Source organism: Tinamus guttatus, unplaced genomic scaffold, assembly GCF_059628265.1.
Source record: "Tinamus guttatus ecotype Peru unplaced genomic scaffold, ASM5962826v1 Tinamus_guttatus_pri_ptg000291l, whole genome shotgun sequence".
NCBI classification, from domain to species: domain Eukaryota; kingdom Metazoa; phylum Chordata; class Aves; order Tinamiformes; family Tinamidae; genus Tinamus; species Tinamus guttatus.
In genome coordinates, this window is record NW_028288825.1 from 49,746 (window position 1) to 70,783 (window position 21,038).

A 21,038-nucleotide genomic window follows, 5' to 3' on the forward strand; every position below is an offset into this window, starting at 1 on the left:
CTAAGCCAGTCCCAAGGTAGCACTTACCAGTACTAAGCACTCCATTATCTTCAACCACTTTGGAGACATAGGCATCAGGGTTAATACAGAAGTCACTGGAGCCCTAGGTAGGTGCAAGACAAAAGCGAAAAGGAATATCAAAGAGGAGTTGAGCCAGGTTAACATCAGAGAACACTCTACTTTAGGAGGCATTTTGGAGGCTAAAGTCTCTCATCATCATCCCACTGGCATTGCTTTACTCACCCACAGCAGTGCTGGAATAGCAACTGGTGAAGCATGCTACAGAGGAAGAGCCCTGAACATTTCCTTGATACAGAGGAAGAGCTCTTAATCAAGCAGCTGAACAAGACAGCTACTTAGAACAGGATACCACAGAACAGGTACATTGTAACATGCACTAATAGCAACTTATTTCTGGGTCCGATAAACTTACAGCAAGGGGCAAGTTGGATTTGGCTCAGAGCTACTTACCACAGCGACAGCCAACTCCAGACCCAAGGATCCCCAGCTGATAATCAGGGCAAGCACTCCAAGCAAGCACACCCTGTAGAAAACAGACAGAGGGCAGACGTAGAGGCTTTAATTCCAGCATTCAGTTACTTGGAAAAATTTATTATTCCAGTCCAAAGTGATGACCAAAGCCAACAAAATATTAACCACTGTATATTCAGATAAGCTATCCCGCTTCATATGCCATGGACAGAGCAACTAGAAAAGCTTATGGCCAGTTGTTGGTTCCCATGTTACTTGGCATTGCGATGGTAGCGGGAAGAGGAGGAGGGTGGAAGGAAACTCTTCAGTCTGCTCCTAGCAGAGCACCAGAAAGAAACCAAAGGTGTGAAGACACCGGTGGCTCTAGGAAAGTGGATTGGCAAGGGGCTTGCTACACGTCCACTGTTCTTACTCTGGTCTTTGCCTTTTAGGTCCAATGTCATTCAAAGAAAAATATTTCGTATTTTGGAGCCGTACAGATCCAAAACTGGGCAAATACCTAAAGTTTCTAGAATAAACGAGGTCATCAGGGTGTAAGCGCTGGACACCTGACTTCATTTGCAAGCTGCAGGTATCTGAACAGCACCTAAGCACCCCACATAACCCAGAGAGAGACACACGCATCTGTCAGCAAACAGTTCAGCACACCAGATTAAATACCTACTACAGCCATGTGAGTGCATCTCTAAAAGGCAGGTTTTTTTTTTTTTCTCTGCACACACTTAAAATTTCATTCCGACAGCTGGACCTCATTACTGGCAGAAAGAGTGGGAAACGTCTGCTATTAAGTCAAGACAGTGACACAAGCACAGATGACAGAGCAGAGGTCTCAATGACATTCAGCCAGCACGCACCAGTGGGAAAGGCCTTTGCACTTCCCCAGCCAGCCCATTAGCTCTCCACCTTTGGCATCAGCGTGAGTGCTAGAGATATTTAGGTAGAAATGCTCCTAAAACCCTCCAGGTACGGGAATACAGACTGATGAGCTGTATCACTGCAAGCATCCCTACCTTCAGGGTAGAGGGCTGCTCTGCGACAGATGCCTTTCACTTCACACTTTGAAACCTAAGTACATTTCTTCCCCTTCCAACCCCCCACAGAAGGTAAAATAAGAACCTATTTATAACTGAGATTAAAAAAAAAAAAATCTACTGCAAGCATCTCAGTAAGAGAGAGACAGGTCTACACATCTTGCGCTGCATTTATGTCTTACTGCAGACTAGTGCTTTACAAAAATAAAGAAATGAATAAAATCTATGAGCTTACATTAAAAAGAAAGATCTACCTCTCAGTTTATCAACTATTTTAACTTTGAGCAGTCTCTACTTTGTGAATGGATCTTGCAGAATTCATGAAAGTTCATCAAGCTAAACTGTGCAGTTCTCTGAAATAGGATGCTTAAATTTTACTAAGCTTTTTCCAAACAGATGCAAAAATTATCAGTTATAGACCAGCAAGGTTCTGTGGTTTTGTGACATAAGGTCATCACGGCTTGGTGCCTTCAGCTGAGCAAGGTAATCAGCTCAACACGACACAGTTGCTGTTTAACTTTAAATGAAGATGACTGGGTCAGTAACCAACTGCTTGGCTACAAGATCTAAAACTGGCATTTGACCATCCTGCTTGGCTGTGATACAGTTGGTTCTTTATTCCATGTGCTTCCTTTGGGGAATACCTCAATCTGAACCTCTGACTAGGACAGAATGAGATGCTAATTTAAACTCTGGGGTAACCATCTGTGCATATACTTAGACTTTTGTTTTTATAAAAATACTGCCAGGTATCAAGTCATCTGGCAAATAAAAAGTCTGAATATACATTCCAGCTATTAATGGCATATAAATAAAGACCATAAAGATCATATAGCAGGATAAACTCTTGACCAAGTCAGTTGTCAAACTGTTAAGCTTTTATAATACGAGTGGTCTTTGCCAAATATGTCAAGCTAAACCAAGCTACAAAATAGGGAAAGGAATAATTTTTCTTGTAATGGGGCCTGAGCATGGCAGCATTTGCAGTACCTTTTAAGAGATAGATGTGAGTTAATATTGCAGTATCACGGCAACAAAACGCCTCCTCATAACTGTACAAAACATTGCTTGTTCTCAGTTTATCATCTCCTCAGGTGTGACAGCCAAAGGTAAACAAGAGCAGATCGTGACAGAAAACGCACGCTACCGGGTTGTGTAACCACATGTAGTACTTATCATCCAGTACCCCTCTCTTCACAACTGCAGAGAATTAAAGGGAGATTTTTAAAGCTTGTTAATTTAAAGGAAACATTCACAATAACCGTCTCCCAAGTGCTTCCCTGACCTGACCTGCCTGCCAGGTTAAGGCTTCCAGTGCTACTCTGGCAGACTCTGCCCAAGTGAGTTCCTTCTCTTTGATACTAAAGCAAAGGACACCAGTACCATTGAGTGTTACATCTCACGAACCTTTCCATGAACACACAGCAGATGCAGCTCTGCTCCTACCAAAGAGCTATGCTCTAAAAGTCTCTCTGAATTAAGAAGCTCAAGCTATTTAGTCTCAGAAGTGCATGAAATCATCTGACCGCAATCCAGAGGACTGAACAAACAGCCATTTGCATTCTGCTGGCCTTTCTTGTGCACTATGCCTACAGCAGGACTTACCCCATAAGAATGGCCCTGGAGTTTCTTATAAGCCCAAAGAGCACCAGCAAACATATCAGAACATGGAACAGGAGCAGGCCCAGGTATCCCAGCCACCTAAAGTAAATAAAAAACAAACAAACAACTCATTGGAAGAACAGCCTTTCTTTAGGTAAAAGCTAATCACCATTGACTAATCCACTGACAGCTTTCCATGTTTGCTGGCTTCCTCAATTCAGCTTGTTTCTTAGAAGCCCACTCCTATTATATAAAGGTGTATGCAAGCTGGATAGCATCAGGGAAAAAAGTTTGACTTCTTGAACTTCCTAGATACTTGTTAGAAAACATCCAACCACAAATGTAAAGTAACTGAAACATTTTTATTGGTGGAATACACTCTCTGCAAATTTCTACTGAATAAGTTTAATAGAAAAGGAATGCTAGGGAGAATGTTAACACAAGGAAGCTTGTTCAGTGCCCTGCTCTATTTAGTTAACAAACATGCTGTACAAACTGCAATGCACTATATAACATGTAGCAGCACTGGCTCCATAGGGATTTTTCTCCAAGTAAGAGAACACTGACAATAGTCTTTTTACACCAAGACTGAGTTTCCCTTCAGCTGGTGATGAACATAGCAAAAAAAAAAAAAAAAAAAAAAAAGGTTGTTGCTACATATGTTTATTTAAACTCACTGCAGTTTTGCTCTACAAAATGAATCAGATGGGTGGGCCAAGTGCATTCATAGTAATTAAAGAAGCCTTTGGCTCAGCCACCCAGAACACTCACATCATTGCTGCAGAACACTGGTCACAACAAAATAATAGATCTTCTGCACTATAACATGCTACATACCTGTACCAGTCATACAGGTCAATCTGAATTGCCAGCTCCTCCAGAGACAGCTCTTCATTCTTCCAAAAAGGGATCTCAGTTGTTTGCCTGACCAGATCATCCAAGAGACCTTGCAGCTTCTGGATGACACGCAGGTAGTCTGTCTGCTTGGTGAACATCTCCTCCAGGACCTGCAAGTTTGGTTCCACTGTTTGGTTCAGGGCCAATGCCGTATCTAGTACCTAGAGAACAGTAGTTAAAAATATATACATATATTTGTTGGTCTAAAAGGAAGTCAAGAAAGAAAAAGATGACCGATCCTTTCTAGTAAGCAATGAACAGTTTATAGATTACTGTTCCTCTGTCTTAAACATCTCAGATTGCTACACAGACAGTAACTATCACTTTTTAATCTTCTGCCTCTGTCTTCACTGAATTAGTTTCAATCCCATCTTCTGTATCAAGATAGGTGACCCAACAGAACAGTATAGACCTAGAACACAGCCACTAGGGCTGGGAATACATTTTTTTTCCCCTCCCTCTCAAGATATATTCACCGCATTCCTAAAACAGATTATAAAAATGGCTACAATTAAAGTCTTGTGGAGGATCATTTACTAACGGCAATGCTGTACCAGAAGGTTAGTAGCTAGAGCTATCTGGGTTGCTGAACGATGCCATGTGGTATCGCAGCAACAGTCAATTTTGCTAAAGTGTTTTTTTTTTTTTTTTTTTTTTTTTTTTGGCCTCCCTCCATTTCCGGATGTGGAGAAGAGCTAATCTGTTTTTTTTTTTTTTTTTTTTTAAACGAAGCACAATTGCAAAGAGAAGACTTCATCTAACAAGCTGTGTTTGCTTTGATATTTTTAGAAGAGCTGAAGAAAACAACACTCCACTAATGGAAATTTTAGCACATCTCTGAGATCAGAGCCTAACAAAAGAAGGGCAGAGTACAAGCACAGCCTGAGTCAGGGAGAGGCGCTAAGGTGCTAAATCAGCTCATTTGCACACTCCCCATTTGCTGACACACCTGCCCTCGTGCTTACCCGGTCTTGGACACCCGCCACGGTGCGGTTCGCGTGGCGGAGTGAGTACGTCAGGCGGTGGATACCATCGCTGGTCTCTCCATTTCCATAGAAGCCAACGGCAATTCCAGCACTGCAAAGAGAAAAGCAGGAAAGGGTAAAGTCAACTAATCTGTGAATGTTCTCCCATGCTTCCTGTGTAGCCATCAATTCTCTGCATAGCATCCATATGATGGACAAGACACACCACCTCTTCTTAATGAGTGCGTTTCATTCATGGTCCAGGAATGAAAATCTGCTGGAGAACTTAGAAAGTTCAGAGCTAATCATGGGGCAAATGGAAATCCAGCCACCAAATTGTCCTCCAAATGCTCCTCCAAGAGGAAGGAGAGCTATCACAGCTATGCCAGGGGTCTCGCACCTCCTCTGGACAGGGACTAGTTTCACTCACTACATTTTGAAAAGCAGGACACAAAGAGCTCATGTCAAGCACTTGTGCACTGTGGTGGCTCTTCTACACCTACCACACATTCCATGTCCTCTTTCCTCCACTCAAACACACATGAACATAATCTATCCTCCCAGTAGTTTGTGTTGCCCTAATTTAGAGTACTGGTAAGCCAGGCTTAAACATTTACTGGGCCTTCTTGCAGAAGGTTTATTTATTGTTAAAGCAAGTGAATTTCAAGCTCAGAGCCACAATTCAACTCCAGCTGCTTAGCAAATTACCACCTATCTGCTGATTTGCCCTAGCTGTCCACACATATCAATCTGTCCCAGTTATGAAGCAAACCATATTAGCTTAAGCCTCACTTAAAAGAGGAAGATCCTGTAAATGAGTAATAACCTGGAGATTATCTCATGCAAGTCAGCAACACCTCTTCTATTAAGGCATCACCACAGGAAGGCACGGATCCTCTTTTCAAGACCATTTTTCTTAATAACAGAGGAACAAAGAACTTGTTAAGGGGTCATACAGCCAAAGTCAGGGCTAAGAAACATTACCAAGATCCTAATTTCCCGTAGACATCTCATGTTTGACCACAGAGTACCTGGAGTTTTTTCTAGGACGGTTCCAGACACCACGGTCGTTTGTGCATGACAGCCATAAAGAAAGGGGTTGTTTGTAGGTTTTTTCATTTTTATTTTTTTTGTATAGACCTAAAGTTATTCTAGATAAACCATCTAGTTTCTCCACAACAAGCTTCTGCCTGAGTTATAGCACTGCCCTTATAGAGGTGCAATAAAAGGAAGGTCAGGAGCTAAACAAGAGCTTTCAGAGCCAGTTCATGGAGAGCCTTTGCTTAAGAGAAGGGTCACTGAAGGACACTGAGCTTCTTCCCCCTCAAGTCCAGTGTGATGCCGAGCAGACAGGCCAGGCAGGGCTCTGCCTGGATAACAGCCCTTCCCAGGCTCTGCAAGTACACCAGGATAGAGCCCAAATGACTATTCCAGGTGCAGATCTGGTCCCCCCTTCTCCTGGTCTCCTCCAACACTTCAGCAAGACTGAGCAGAACAGCACAGATAACCTGGCTGTGTTTCTGCTTTCTCCTCACACGTTCAAGAAGTAGAAGTAAAAATCACACACTGGAAGCAGAGCAGCGACAAAAATCTGTGACAGTCTCGTGCTTTTGCCAACAATCGAATGTCCCTAAGTTATAAAGCATGTTACCCATGAGAACCTATCCTGAAGAGTCTTCCACGGAAAGCAGCTATCCTGCATCACAGGCAGAAAGCAGCAGCAGATATGTAATAAGACTAAATGTTGTAAGAGTTGCAAGAATTCAGTCTTTCTTCATGAACACCATTCCTGAAAAGCATTTCCATAATAAATTCCAGGACATTCTTTACATGGAAGATGTGGATTTGATTCCTCCATTTTGAGGCTCATTTTTATTCAGCTTTTTACAGCTACAGAAAACCCTATTCTTTCAGCAAAGGCTTGGCAAGCACCCAGAATCTGCTGTTTGGCTCTTAGTGTTCCCAGCACAGCAGCAGCAGGGTGGAAAAGGCTCAAACCATGCTCGGAGTGAAGTGGCAACAGTCATTTCGTCCTTGGAAGTGAGATGCAGCAAGGTACATAGCCCAGTTTACTAAAGGGGACCATTTACAAAGTGTTGCCAACTGCGGGCACCTGACTGGATTCTCCTCTCCCTCCCGGATGGCAGGGCCATGGCACAGTATCATGTTTCCTAGGAACTACACACAGTGTTAATTATTCCCCTTACTGGCCAGCAGAACTTAATTCCACACATGCGTGTCCTGTGCCAATAGGAACCACTTGCACAGCCCTTCACTCTCCTGGGAGCCAGTGCTATGGATTCCTGGGCCTTCCTTCCCACCATCTGGGAAGGGAACTGTCCCCAACCGTCCCCTGCTGCGATGCAGGACGAAGCTCAAGGGCAGGCGATGGGGAGCGGGCTGGGGGGCGAGGGGGAGGACTTGCTCTTTAGCCTCTGCTTGCATCTGGCTTCTCCTAAATCTAACAGTTGTTTCAAATCCCTGCCTACACACACTAGGATGGTATAAGTTGCTATTGTTTAAAGCAGATTTAAGGATTTGCACTTGTTTTTAACTACCTTTTATTTGATTAAAGGGAAACAGAGGGGCTCTTTTTATTTAAACTTGCTCTTTCAAGCTAAAAATAGATTAACTCATCTTAACCCCGCAGTATAAGTCCTTGAGGTCAGGACAAACCACATGGCTTCTTGCACAAACCCTGCAAGGCTCTATAGGCTAAGATGCACAGAGCCATCTCCCAGCACTTGATCAAGAGAGGGGAAAGAAAAATCACCGTACGTGGGGAAGCCTGCATTTCCATCACACCCTGTGCACACTAGAGCAGCATTCCCAAACAAAACCGCTTTTTGCACCTTAGCACCCTCTGAACGATGCTCTAACACAATTTCAGCATTTCCACAGGAAAGTCATCTGCACTTCTGCTATTCTTGTTCCTGCCTCACACCCACACGCACCTCTCCTCCTTCCTGCGCACCATCCTATCCACAATTCTTCCTCCCCAACCTACTTTGGCCAGTCTCCTGTCCCTTCTGCTAACCACACAGCTCCCCCGCCTTCTCCCTCGTGAATATTTTAAGTGAGGATTTTAAAATAATAATAATAATAATAATAATTCAACCTGTGCAGCTGGTATGGCGTGTTTAAAGAGTTATTCTTGTTGCTCAATTGACTCATTACCACATTGAAAAGCAACTTGGCTGCTTGGTCACTTTGGTGAGTTTAAGGAAAGCTGAAAAGTCAAGGAAACACTGCACTTCTGACATAAACACTATGGTTACTGGGTCACAAACACCAGGGAGACAGTGAACTGACACCAGCCCTTCAAAGAGGTGCGTTGTATGAGACGGAGCAGCAGCACAGCACAAGGTCTGCATGTCTACAGCGACACAACAGTACAATTCCAAGTACTGCGTGGTGCCTACACGTGCACTCCACTACCATTTTTCAGCATGATTCAACACAAATTTCCCTCTCTCTTCTCTTGAAAAGTTGGATTTCACTATTTCACCATTGGATTTCACTGGATTTTCACACAGCTTTCACATTCTTTGTATGCAAGGGTCATGCAGCTTAGGACAAAGATGAAGAGCCAGAAATGAAGCAAACCAAGGCTAATCCCAAATTACCTTGCAATACCATCTGTGAAAACTGTTTTCTGGATTGCATGGGGTATACGTCAACAGCAGAGGCATTAATCCCACCCAGAGAGTATATTTGTGCCTTCTGACAGAGTTCTTCCACTGTGCCACATAGACATGCAGTGAAAACCCCCATGGGTACCCAATCACCACACCGAAAAGATGAACACTACCCATTCACATCACATCCTTAGAAATGAATAATCTAACTACACCAAGTCAGCTTTAATTACAGGAACTTCATAAGGAGAGGCCTTTTTAGACTTTGTGTTCCTGGGAGGAATGTTAATTTGTCTGTCTAATTACCACCTTGCACTTTAGCACCAGGGGAAAGTGCTATTACTGGCACTTGAGAAAGCAGGCTTTCACCATCCATTTGTACCCTTTTTTTTTCCAGGTATCCCCTCCAAGAAACTTGTTTTTCACCTTCACAGCTGAGCTGCTTTCTGGGGATTTTAGTGGCAACTACAGAGAATTGAGAATGAAATTACTTGTGAGACACAGATCAAAACTGGAAGGACCAGAAACCAACTGGGTAATCAAGAAGTAACCTACACAGGTCATTCCTGCAGCTTTGGGGCTAAGGAGATGGGGAGACTCATTAAAGATACTGTTTTGTTAGAGAATGCCTGTTAACCGGTTATGTCTCCCTGCTTGCTCAATATTTTCCCTTTTGCTCATCAGAAAGTGTAGAGCTATTAGGAAATGGTGATCCACAGTGACAAAACCAGGACTCAGCAGGATCCACAGGACAAACAGTCACCTGGGGTTAAGTACTTCCTAGATAAGCATGCATTAAACATGACTGGACTTACCAGAGTTAACTAGGAAGATGGTAGTTGGCATCCACTTCTACCTTACGACACCTGGACATCCCAGCTGTTTTTTTCAGACCTGTCATCCCTTGGGCATCCAAGCCACCTTGTTTCCCTGCCTTGCACACAGCAGTGCAAGTTGCTTGGAGGTCAGCCTGCCCTTACAGGCTGACATTTAGAATAACCTTATTCCCTGTTACTCCCAAACACAGCAGCATCTGCCACTCTGGCCCCTCTGCTATGTGTAATGCAGCTAGGATAGCATAGAGCTAGTTAACTAATATTTTAGCTTTTGGTATCTGAGACTTTCTGCTAGCGCAGGTTACAGTCTTTGCTTATAGACAGTCACATCTGCATCCTCAGCCAGACACTGAACAGACAGCACCAAGGGGCACTGTTTCGAATGCCTTATTGTGTTAAGCTGCAGTGGGATAGGCAGAAAACAGCCATGGGTTTTAAATATTCAAGCAATATCCCAGCAGATTCAGGTAGCATCTTAAAATTATGGATACTTCTCCATTTCATACCAGCAAAAACAAGCAGGGTACAGACGGTTCAGACTTTGAGGAGTCAGAGCAGTTTTCCAGCTTGTGGACAAGACCAGAAGTTGCTTCCACTTTACCAGGATCTAAATGCTGACCACCTTCAAACTTCCAGTTGCCTCCTGCGTGCCTGGGGGACGTGCGGGACCCCTTCTTCTCACCCTTCATGCAATTTCACACACACAACCCGCACGCTGCAGCAGCTGCTTTAGACACATCCCCAGTACAACCATAGCTACCAAGAGCCTGTAGCAGCAGCACAGCTACAAACAGCATCAGTTAGAGCTTCTGTAAGGAAGGGTTAGGACCACAGCACTTTCAGCGGACAGGAATGGATGTAGTTGAAACTCTTGAGATCACTAACAAGAAAGGTAACTAAAGCTGAGATTTCTTCTGAGTTGTTCTCTATTTTGCTTTTCCATTCCAGGCACTTACCTGTGGCCAAGAGCTCCTTGCAAAGAGGGATCTTTTTCCAATGCACAAGCCCTCCTCCTCACCACTAAGCCCTGCCTCTACAGGCAAAGCCCTCCCCAGCTTGCTAAATTCACAACAGAGTAATATCTGCTCCACTCTGTTGGTTTCAGCACCTCAGGGTTTTTCTATTGTTTTAAGTATGTGACTCAATAAAACAAATTTAAGAGGGCATTAACAGTGCAATCTAATCCTTAAACAACTAAGCCTGGCTTACAGTACACTTTCTTTTAATTTCTTTTATTTTAATCTTAACTCTCCTCAAAGAGTTTTATCAAAGCAGAAACAAAGGTGATATTTGTTGATAGTCGTTTGCTGTAGAACTGTGTATTTCCAGTCAAAATCAACGTGTCTTGTCTAGGAGACCGGTCACCCCAGGCTGTGGCACGGGAGAGAGGACTCCAGGTTGCCAATTCCAAGCATCGGTGGTCCTTACCCAAGAAAGGCAAGGCTCCAGCTCAGGACATACATCTTAATTTTCATTAGTCCATGGATCTCACAGCACTAATTTTGTCCAAATCAAAACAAGCCAAGCCCAAGGCTCTTTTCAGAAGTCTGCAAACATTTTCCTTCTTTTGCTGGTCCCAGTGCTACCTTTCTATGACATGTGATACTTCTCTGCGTTGACCGAAGAGAAACAGAGCAACACAAACATAAAACCTAAAATCTCTTCATTTAACTTCTTCTGCCTATGTTCTTTAATAATCACTTAACTTTTTGTGTTATTCAGCAGCACTTTTCATCTCACCTCCACGAGTTCCTGTTGTTCAGTGATAACACAAAATGTTGCTGACGCCAGCAGCATTACTAGCAACCCTTATGGACAGCACGTTAGCACAGATAATGAAATGTGTCTTACTGACTGCAAGCTCCACAAGTTCATCTTCAGTCATATATGAACAGTTTCCAAACAAACTAACAAGTGCCTCTGTAATTTACTCATCCATATACTAATTCCTTTTGGACACCAGATTCTAATCAATCTCATCTAGACCCGTTAAATTTTTGAACTGTATCCATCTTAGCTAAGAGATGAGCTCCGAAGACTCAGAGTCCTTGGTTAACCACTTGCAAAGTATCAAGGACCAAGACATCAACTATTCCTTTTCATACTGCTCAAACCACTTGGTGGTTCAGGAAGCTGCAGAAGGGAAGAAAATACATCACAAATATTTAAAACATGTATCCAGTCAGAAGGGATTTACTAGGTACAAACACAGCATATGAAGCACAAAACACAAGCCCAGGATGCAGCACTCTGAGCGGGAGGCAAGATGCCTGCCCGAGTAGGAGGCAAGAACCTCACCTGCACACGAGGGTGGCGATGATGACACACCAGGCTGTACAGCAGCAGTCAGCGTTTAAATGCTCTTCGCTCTTCCGATGGCGGCAGCACAGCCAGAACGAGTAGAAGAGGAGGAAGAGGAGGTCCAGAGCGAGGCAGGAAAGAGCAATGCCGCCCAACAGCAACAGGGCCTGGGGAAGGAAAAAACACCATTGTCACATTTGACCACGTTGCATCCACAGTAGAGGGACCCAAACGCTTGAGGACTTGGCAGTGAGACCACCCTGAACCCAACCTCGGAAAAAAATGGGGATTTTTAGCCATTAGTGGGGGGGGGGTACTCTCCCCTTCTCCCCCTCTCTGCCCAGCTACACAAAACCAGCTTCTGCATCTAAACCATGAACAGCTGAGGCATTTCGTCCCCTCAAGACACAAGCAGCCTAAATGAATCAGGGAGGGTTTCCTCTCTGCTCCAGACCAGAGGTCAGCAGATTTAGAGAGAAAGAGGGAAAAAAAAAAAAAAATCAGCCAGCTGCCTCTATCTGTGCTGTTCTTTAATCTTCATGAATAAATATGCAGGCTTATTCATTAGAAACTCAAGTGCATGAGTGGGTTTGAAAGGAGGTGGAATTTATTATACATGTGTGAGATAGATTGATTTTTTTTTTTTTAAATCAATCCCCATGCAAAGCTTCTATTCTGGGTAGGCCTAGAATAAATGGTAAATCCCTTATATACCATCCATATATATAGATAGACCAAAACTAACACCAAATGTTACACGCACACACACTGGATTGAAGTGGTCACAAGCTTAGTTATCTTATTACATCTATTTCTATTCAGATGTTCCCTGAGAGAAAAGGGAAGCAATAAGTGTTGAAGTACATTCCAGTTCCATTTAACTCCATTCCAATTTCTTTTCACTCAGAAAATCCTGGCTAAAACCCAAAAAAGTAATCAATTTCATTTCCATACATACACACACACCGAAAAAAAAAAAAATAGCATCTAATCCAAATCCAGGCACTCTTTCCCATGTGAATGAAGAGCTCTTTGGGGCAAAGTCTGGCTAGTGGTGACAAATGACAGCTTATTAAAAATGGCTTAACTATCTGCAAAGGGCCTAAATCATCTCTTGCTGTCTCAATATTGCAAACAGTCCCGTATGAGCAAAGGTAAAACAAACGTTTGGGGTTCCTCCTCCTCCCCTTTTCCGCATCTCTTCTCCTCCTCATGCAGAAAGTCCTTAGTAGCACTTAAACGTTTCCTCCTCATCTGAGCAACTAACTTGTCAGAGGACCGAAACACAGAATGCTGTGGATAAAACCCTGGAAGATGCTCCATGGAGGCAGCAAACGCTTCCCGTGGGAGCTGGCGGTAGCTCCCTCCTCATGGGCTCTCCTTCCCAGCCCTCCTGCTCTGCGGGGCCATCCCGCTGCCTTAGCCCTCTTGATGGATCAGCTACTCCCTGTGGTAACAAGCCGATGTCGCGGCCTTAGGAGACCTACTCGGAGCCCACGGAGGCTGCTTTCCAGGTACGGTTTCTCAGGCTCAACAGCACCACCTCAGCATTGCAGGAATGGAGAGCTGGGGGTTTTAAGAGGGGAAAAGTGGGGGTGGAAGGGAACAAGAACTATCCCCCTTTCCCATGGTGAGGCCAGATGGTGCGTGCGCCGTTTGCGTTCCCGAGCAGAAAGAGGCCTCCGAGAGGGAAGCTGGAGACCAAACCGGCGCTCCTGACAGCCTGCCATGCACCAGCACTCCATACTAATTTAACTAACACATTCTGCATCCAGGGCTCCTTGGGGATGGTCTTTATTTTTTAAATGCTTCAAGCTGCTGTAACACAAAGCTTCTCTCCGCCGCTTGCCTGCGCTTCTTTCTTCACACCCGCAACCTTCCTGCGCTCGCTAAAAGGCATCGCCTCGGGAAGGGGCTGAGAAGAGCCTCCCATCCACTCGTTAGCAAGGAAAAAAAACCACCCTGCAGCTCCAGCTGCAGGGGAACAGCCTCCATAAAAAAAAAAAGGAAAGCCAAAAAACACCACCACCATCACCAAACACACTGCCACGCACCAGGTAACTGAAAGGACACCTAAATATATGTTTTAATTTTAGCATTTAGCCAAAAGGACTTGGCTGGCTGATACATTGAGATCTGTGTTTCATTTTCCAAAGAATATTTGTTTTCCATTAATGGATATGAGCCATGACAACAAGTGAAATCATCCAGCAGAGCAGATATTAATCTTTCTGACTGATGACTCAGTTTAGGACGCAGAGACTGGCTGGCAGTGAAAGCCCAGTTGCAACCAAAGATATGTCTGTGCCTGCTTGTCGGGATTAAATGACAGTATTTAAAAAAGGGGGTTGAGGCTGGATAAAATCCTCAGACATTTTATCCTGCCACACTAAATCTGGGACTCGGTTATCCAAGGCCACGCTATCCCGAGTAAATGTAAAATTATGCACTGGGCCTTTTGCCACAAAAGAGCATCAATTCATCTTCCAGCATTTGCTGAACTATCAGAACCTCTACAGCAAATGATGCATGAACTACACTTACAGGGAAATGGAGACAACTTGGAGGAGCAACATTTTACCACTGTGCTGACACTAATGGGAGAAGCGGAGACAGAGCAGTCCCTGAAAATGAGCGTAAATCCAAGTGGTATCAGCCAGAGCGGCAGGGCACGAAGCTAGCGCTAAGAAGCATCTTCAAAATAAAAGCTAACTAAAGCATGCACGGAAAAGCACGCACGGAGCACTGCCGGCTTGGAAAGACACCTGAAAACGCTCAATCTGCCTTGCACGGGGCTGTGCTGGGCAGCGCTAACAGCCCTTCCTGACTCCAGGGTGGCTGCCAGGATTCCCGGGACCTACTCCCCCAGGGGGGATAGGAAGCGAAGCAAGAAGTGGGAACAGCTAGATCCCCACGCGCAAAAAGGAGACACCACGAGCAAATAAACTCGGGACATGGCAAAAACAGCCTCCCACAAACATCCGGGGCTGGTTAGTGCTGATCAGGCATTCCCAGGAGCTCTCACACAGTGTAAAAGAGCAGGATTATATCCAAGACCATATATACAGGTTCAGCCTTCGGCAGTGTCGTTCTTAGTCTATGAAATCACTCACCAACGAGTAAGGCCTTACACCATTGCAGAGGGACCTAACAAACATACAGCCTTGTCCATCGGATGAAAAATCTCCACGCAAATCTGTTGGTTTCAGCTCTTTTAGACCACTGGTTCTCAAGCATGACCAAGGGCACTAGTTACCCGAATATACCTCTGATTACCGTGATCCTAAGGCTAATTTTAGCTACTGAAGCTGCAATTGAGATTAAAATCCACAAATATACCTCATCCCATTCATCCTCGTTAGGAAGTGCCCCCACATCACAAACTATCCTTGCAATCGCAGTCACAAACGAGAAAGATGGTCTACCTAATGACATGAGAAAGGGGATAGAGAAGATACGTTTGAATAAGTTCCCTTGTGAGGGAAGGCCTAAAGAAATCCAGCTCCGTACTGAAGGAGGGCAGTGCCGGCAGCGAGTGAGGTTTCACACTGCGTTAGGGGCTCCGTGTTCCCACCTGGCTGCACCCAGGAGCGTTGGCTCAGGGACTTGTCCTCCTCACCTACCAGCTCCCCTCTGCCATGACGTTCACTCGGCACAAGAAGTCCTGGCGCACAGGGCAGGGGTAGAGAGTTAACCTTGAACACACACGAGCTCAGAAGGATCCATGCGTTTATTGACTACAAGTTTTGCCAACCTGAAGCTGTCAAACTTCCAATTATCACACTTCTTGGACCTGAACTGTACTCAGAGCAGCATGGCAGAGCAGCAAACAGCTATTCACATGGAATAGCTGGCAGCTTTTTCTGAAAAACACTGCTGTCTTAGTAGTTGAAAAGTCCACTGAAACCTCACGAAGCAACTCAGGAGCAAAGCTGAAGGCCTTCAGATAGTTCCTTATAAGCAAAACTCCAAGCTTTTCATCTTCCATGAATAATTTTAAAATTATTTTAACTTCCAACACAGTAATTTCAACCCATAGGATAAAATATAAGACTCTAACCACTCTAGCTTTTGAGCATCTGAACAACACAGCTGGCTTAATCATTGCCAGACTATGAACTGTTTATCATTTTACCTTGAAAGTTAGCTTTTGCCAAGAGAAAGCTTTCCGCTCAATCTGCAACTAATGTTCCTTCTGGATTTCCATGCAGTGACTTGAGAATGCAATAATAAAACACGGAGAAGAGGTTAAAGGAGTGTGGGAAGGGGGAAACGTTCACCCAGAAGAACAAATGAAGCAAGCTGGGCTGCTGCCAAAGGAGCTCTTATATCTATTTATTCCATGAAGGACTGAAGTCTTCTTAGCAAGAAAAGAAACTGCTGTGTGCTGAAGTCCTCCCTGCACTACTTTCTACACCGTTTTTGCAAAGCCTGGAACATCTAAGCAGCTCATGGATTCATAGATCTCAAGCGCCCTATCGAATGGACCCTTTTTTAAGGCTGGCAACATGGAAACAATCTGATCCTTCATCAGCTTGTTCTGAATGGGCTGTGTGTCCAGAGACCCATTTTTTCTTTCCTTTCCCCTTCCAGCGAGAAGGGCTGCATGGGGAACAGCCTCGCCGGGGTGTGTGGAGATCGCTCGGTGTCTCGGGATGTCACTCATCCCACAGCCGCTGCAGGAGGAAGCAGACTCGGGTAGGGAACGCAGCCGCCACGTACTGGCAAATCTAAACAGAGAGAGGGGAGAAGGGGGAAAAAGGAGGGGGGAAAGGATGTGGAAACCGCTGCCTGATCTCAGCACTAAACCATCCACATCTCCTCTGCCTGGGGGACAGGCCTTCCCAGGCCAATTACACTATTCAGCACAGCAGAGAAGTAAGGCCGGGCAGGAAACACGTTGTGGAAGAGCCTTTTCCCACGGTACCAAGATGTATCCTCCTTTGTTAAGGATCCCTCGGCAGCAAGGAAGAGCACCATGGAAACAGCGGGCAGGTTCCACGGCCTCAGCTCCTCACAGACACCTCCCCGAGAAAGCACCCTGCAAGAAAGTGCAGTAGATCGTAGATAGACGTATCAAGAACGAGCCCGCACTGGAGCAGGGATGTTGGCCAACACTTTGTCCTTAGCTGCCTTAGGCTATTGACAGCATTACTGGAAAATGAAAATGCCAAGGTTTATGTCATCATTATTTGTTTTTTTTAACCACCTAAAGGCAATACACCAGACAGGAGAACAAAACTGTCGAAACACCTCTCAACAGGACTAGATTGCTCAAACCTATTTAACCAGGTTGCTATATAGAAGGTCCAGCTTCTGCAATACTGAAACACTATCTGCACAGGAGAGGGCTTTCCTAAGGGAGCTGGCGTTACAGCTGCCAACTAAGGCTACTTTGAACACAACTGAGTGTTCACACAGAAGTTGAACACAGTTCAACTAGAATGGCTTTAACTCTGTGTAGTTTAAATCGCTTTAGACCAGTTTGAAAGGTTGAACTGATCTGCTTCAAATTTACTCTTTCAGTTAATTCAGATTAATTTCTCAAGCGCCCTTGTGCAGGCAATATGTGAAAACAAGGCTAGGTTGATGAAAAATTTATCCTCCTCCGTATTAACGCTCTGACCCCTCCTTTCATAATTAGACTTTCAACACAGTCTTCGTATTTGATCAGACCTACAGAACCCCTAGTGCAGAGGCCAAGAGGACACATTCTTGCTCATGTTTGGTTTGCTGTAATAACCAATAAATAACATTATCATCACCAGAGTCCTGGCCAGAGCCACGTTGAATCTACGCTGCCGATAAGTCTATTCTCCTCCCCCTGCAGAGGTTACAGAGGGGCAGGAGCCAGCGCTCATTAGAGCATCTCATCTTGCAGACGGTTTGAAAGCATCTAGTACAAAGGATCTGCCTAACAATTGTGCTGGATTTTTTTTTTTTCTGCCCACAAACGCAGATCTAAGCCACGCTAATCAGCAGTGAACACTGGAGTCCTATTGGGTTAAAGTCAAATAACAATCCATTTATTCCCTCGCTGTTACCAACTCAGCAATCTCCATCTTACACAGCAAGGAAATATTCCCAGAGGTAAGGGGGTCCACTAAATTGGATGTTCTTATCCCTAGTTTCTCCATAATGCTGGCTGAAAGCCGCTACGCACTACAGTGATGAAAAGAATGAGACACTCTCACCAAATTCAGTTTCCACTGACAGGTCCCCGCAGACTAAATCTTTATTAAATGAGGCTTAGCTCAGAACTGGCAGCTTGTCAAATGAGCATTCTCGCTGAAAAGGCGGATTTCCTTTCTGGGGATTCTGCAAATTCCCTTCCAGGACTCTAAAAAAATGGGGCATCAGTGTTCATGCAGGTCTTTGCCCAAAATCCCAGACCTCCAAAATGTGTATGGAATCCTCTTGAGAACAGGCCTTCAGATGTAGAAGTCAGCTTCTTCCTAATATTCCCAATTGGACAAAGTTAAGAGAATGTGAACTTTGTTTCAAGAAAAGAACCAAGTAAATATTTGGAATATTAAAGAGAAGGGGCACTGCAAGGATAACGGAAAGAGTTCAGGGGGCCTCTGGCCCTTCCTGCACCCGCACTCAGCTTGCCCACCACATCCACGACAGATCCGCACGATTTCAGTAGACATTCCTTTCCCACAGCGGATTAGCTCACACATTCCTCCCTGACACCAGTTCCTCCGCTTGCGGTCTCTTAGAAGTGGCTTTATTCCCTTGCTTAGAAAGCTGTATCATCCATTAAAGTCTTAAAACCCAATCTCCCCACAAGGTAATTTTCCAGCAAACTGGATAATGGAAAGAAACTTTGTGCTCTAAGGGAAGTATGAATTTAATGCTCCTACAGCGCAGGGATAAGCAAGCACTGCCTGCATTACCTGGCTCAAGCCCAAGCGCTGCATAAACTCCCCTGCCAAGGCCGTTCCACACGTGCAGCTCTGCTGCGGGAGCTCCGCCGCGCTCCTGCTGCCCTCCAGCTCCCTGCAGGCAAGATGCAGCCTTGCCAAGTCGCCTGTTGCATGCAGACGGGGAGAAGGGCATCCTTGCACCACTGAGTGCAGGACCCTGGCAGAACTGGGATATAAAGGGGGGGAAAATAAATAAATAAAAAAGCAGGGAGGGGGGAAAAAATCAGAAAAGGCAGGAAATGCTCAGGCCTGAAGCCCAGTGACTTAATCCAATTTCCATCCTCCTTCCCTCTCCCTCCTAGTAAGCGGGCTCGCAGATACAATGCACTTAAGCTACAGAAACTCCCCCCTCTTTGTACCTGGCCTTGCTCGCGGGCAAGCGCAGGGCTGGCACGTCACATTTTCACCCCTCTGTGCTAAGCAGACCGCGCGTGCTCTGGAGTGAACTCCAAGTTCAAGGATTTTCTTTCCACGCTCCAGCTGTAAAGGGTCTGTGCTCCAACTGCTCCTTTCAGCTGTTCGTTTGTTTGTTTTTTTTTTTTTTTTTTTTTTTTTATTGTTATTAGATATGGTTTGAAACACAAATATTCATACTGCTCCTGTGAAATTCAAGAGTACAGTGCAAAGACTGGACCTTTCGGTAATAATGATCACAGGCACCTCTCTACAACACCCCTGCTCCTCTGCAGGACCTAACGCCTGCCCTTTCCAGGCTTGCCTAGGGAATGGCACAGCTCTTACGAAGATTAAACCACCACATTTGGGACTGCTGCAGCATTATTTAGCCTGCTTAATCATCTCCTCTTGTAACAGCTAACCCAATTGGAACAGATTAACACCAGAGTTTGAATGCACTGGACTCAACTCCCAGCTCTGGCTTCCAGAACAGAAGAAGCTGCAAGCTGCATGAAATGCCATTGGTGGGCAACCATCAATCTCCCATGAGAGGGGCTTTCACATATCATTTTTATCTGGAAAAACAGACAAAAAGCTCAGGGGCAGAAGGGGAAAGAGGGAAGAGGAGAGGAAATGAGCAGAACTGTCCCTCTGTGGAAAGGAAAACAAAAACTTCCCAGGTGTGGAAGCTTAGCCCAAATGGAACAACAGCCCATCAGCCAGGCTAGCCCATCCCATCAGCAGGGATGGATGGCAGCGTTTCCACAGATGCGATAGCTCTGCATTAACATGGTTCTGCTTCCTTCTGTCACTAGTTCACATTATTCCAAACTTGCTGGACCATCTTCAGCAATACCAAATACATTATTTGAGGAGCTTTGCTGGTCAGAGAGGATGTTTTTTCAAACTCTTTGATAGCCAGTACATACAACTGTGTACAAAGCACACACAGCTGTATGGCACAAGCATCCTTCAAAAGAGGCCTCTCCTTTGGCATCTTCTCTGTGCATCTCGTGACTTCCAGGATCTATCAAAACAGCTGAAAGGAAAACAGCTTGAATATGTCCACTTCCTGGCCAGTCCACATGACAAAAAGCCCACAGTGAATTTCCAGATTTGCTTCCACAGTTTCCACATGAAAGGAGTTCATTTTCATAAAAGAGAAATTAAAAAAAAAAAAAAAAAAAAAACACATACACACACTTGGACAAGAATGATTCTGGAAAGCCAGGACAGGCCTGCTCTTACTTTTGCACTCTTCTACTCTTTAACTCTTATTTTTCCACTCTGAGGCTCTATCCAACATCTCACTCTTTCAGAAGGATCCCTGTGACTTTCCACTGCCAAATAACACGGTAGGAGTCACTCGGAGCGTAACTGGAATCTGGCAGGGCACACGGATCGGGCAGGAACCCACTCAGTGCCAGGAGAAGCGGCTCAATGGGGCTAACGGACAGGGAACCCCCTCACCCTTCTCCCAAGCACTGTGCACAAGTCATTTATTCCAGCGTGTGTTCAGACCTACCACATAAACCTATTCTTCAGTGGAACTATGGCTATGACAACCCTCAACTGATTTGTAAAAACATTTTTTAAAGAAATAATAAAGAAAGAACCACAGCAAATATTACTAATTCAGAAGGATTATGAAAAATATACCCAACTACACCACAGGAAGACAGGAAGTAGGACACCCCAAGAGATAAACATTTTAAAAACAAATTTAGCAAATGTGATCATTGCTGGGCCACTGGGGTTGTGTGCTTGAATTATTTGCAGAATGAAGTCTTGCCCAGAAAATTCTGAATGACAGCATTTCTGCAGAGACCATTTTAATCCCATTTATGTCTTAGCTTTTTGCCGTGCATCCACTGCTGTGCACTGTAAATGCAGCATAGTGTTTGTTGCACTGAAACATAAAAGTGATGCAACACAATTTGAGAGACTTCCA

At 44.7% G+C, this 21,038-nt stretch overlaps 1 protein-coding gene across 3 annotated transcripts in view; it reads right to left on the reverse strand.

Moving 5' to 3' along the window:
* The window catches only part of TTYH3 (tweety family member 3), a 70,656-nt gene that overhangs the window by 21,450 nt on the left and 28,168 nt on the right, over positions 1-21,038 (reverse strand). For all 3 annotated transcript variants that reach the window (XM_088527749.1, XM_088527750.1, XM_088527748.1), the window contains exons 2-7: positions 11,760-11,929; positions 4,988-5,099; positions 3,963-4,183; positions 3,129-3,224; positions 472-544; positions 28-103 (exon numbers count right to left, since the gene is read on the reverse strand). In XM_088527749.1, coding sequence (XP_088383875.1) covers positions 28-103; positions 472-544; positions 3,129-3,224; positions 3,963-4,183; positions 4,988-5,099; positions 11,760-11,929 — 748 coding nt within the window. The remainder of the gene's footprint in view (positions 1-27; positions 104-471; positions 545-3,128; positions 3,225-3,962; positions 4,184-4,987; positions 5,100-11,759; positions 11,930-21,038) is intronic.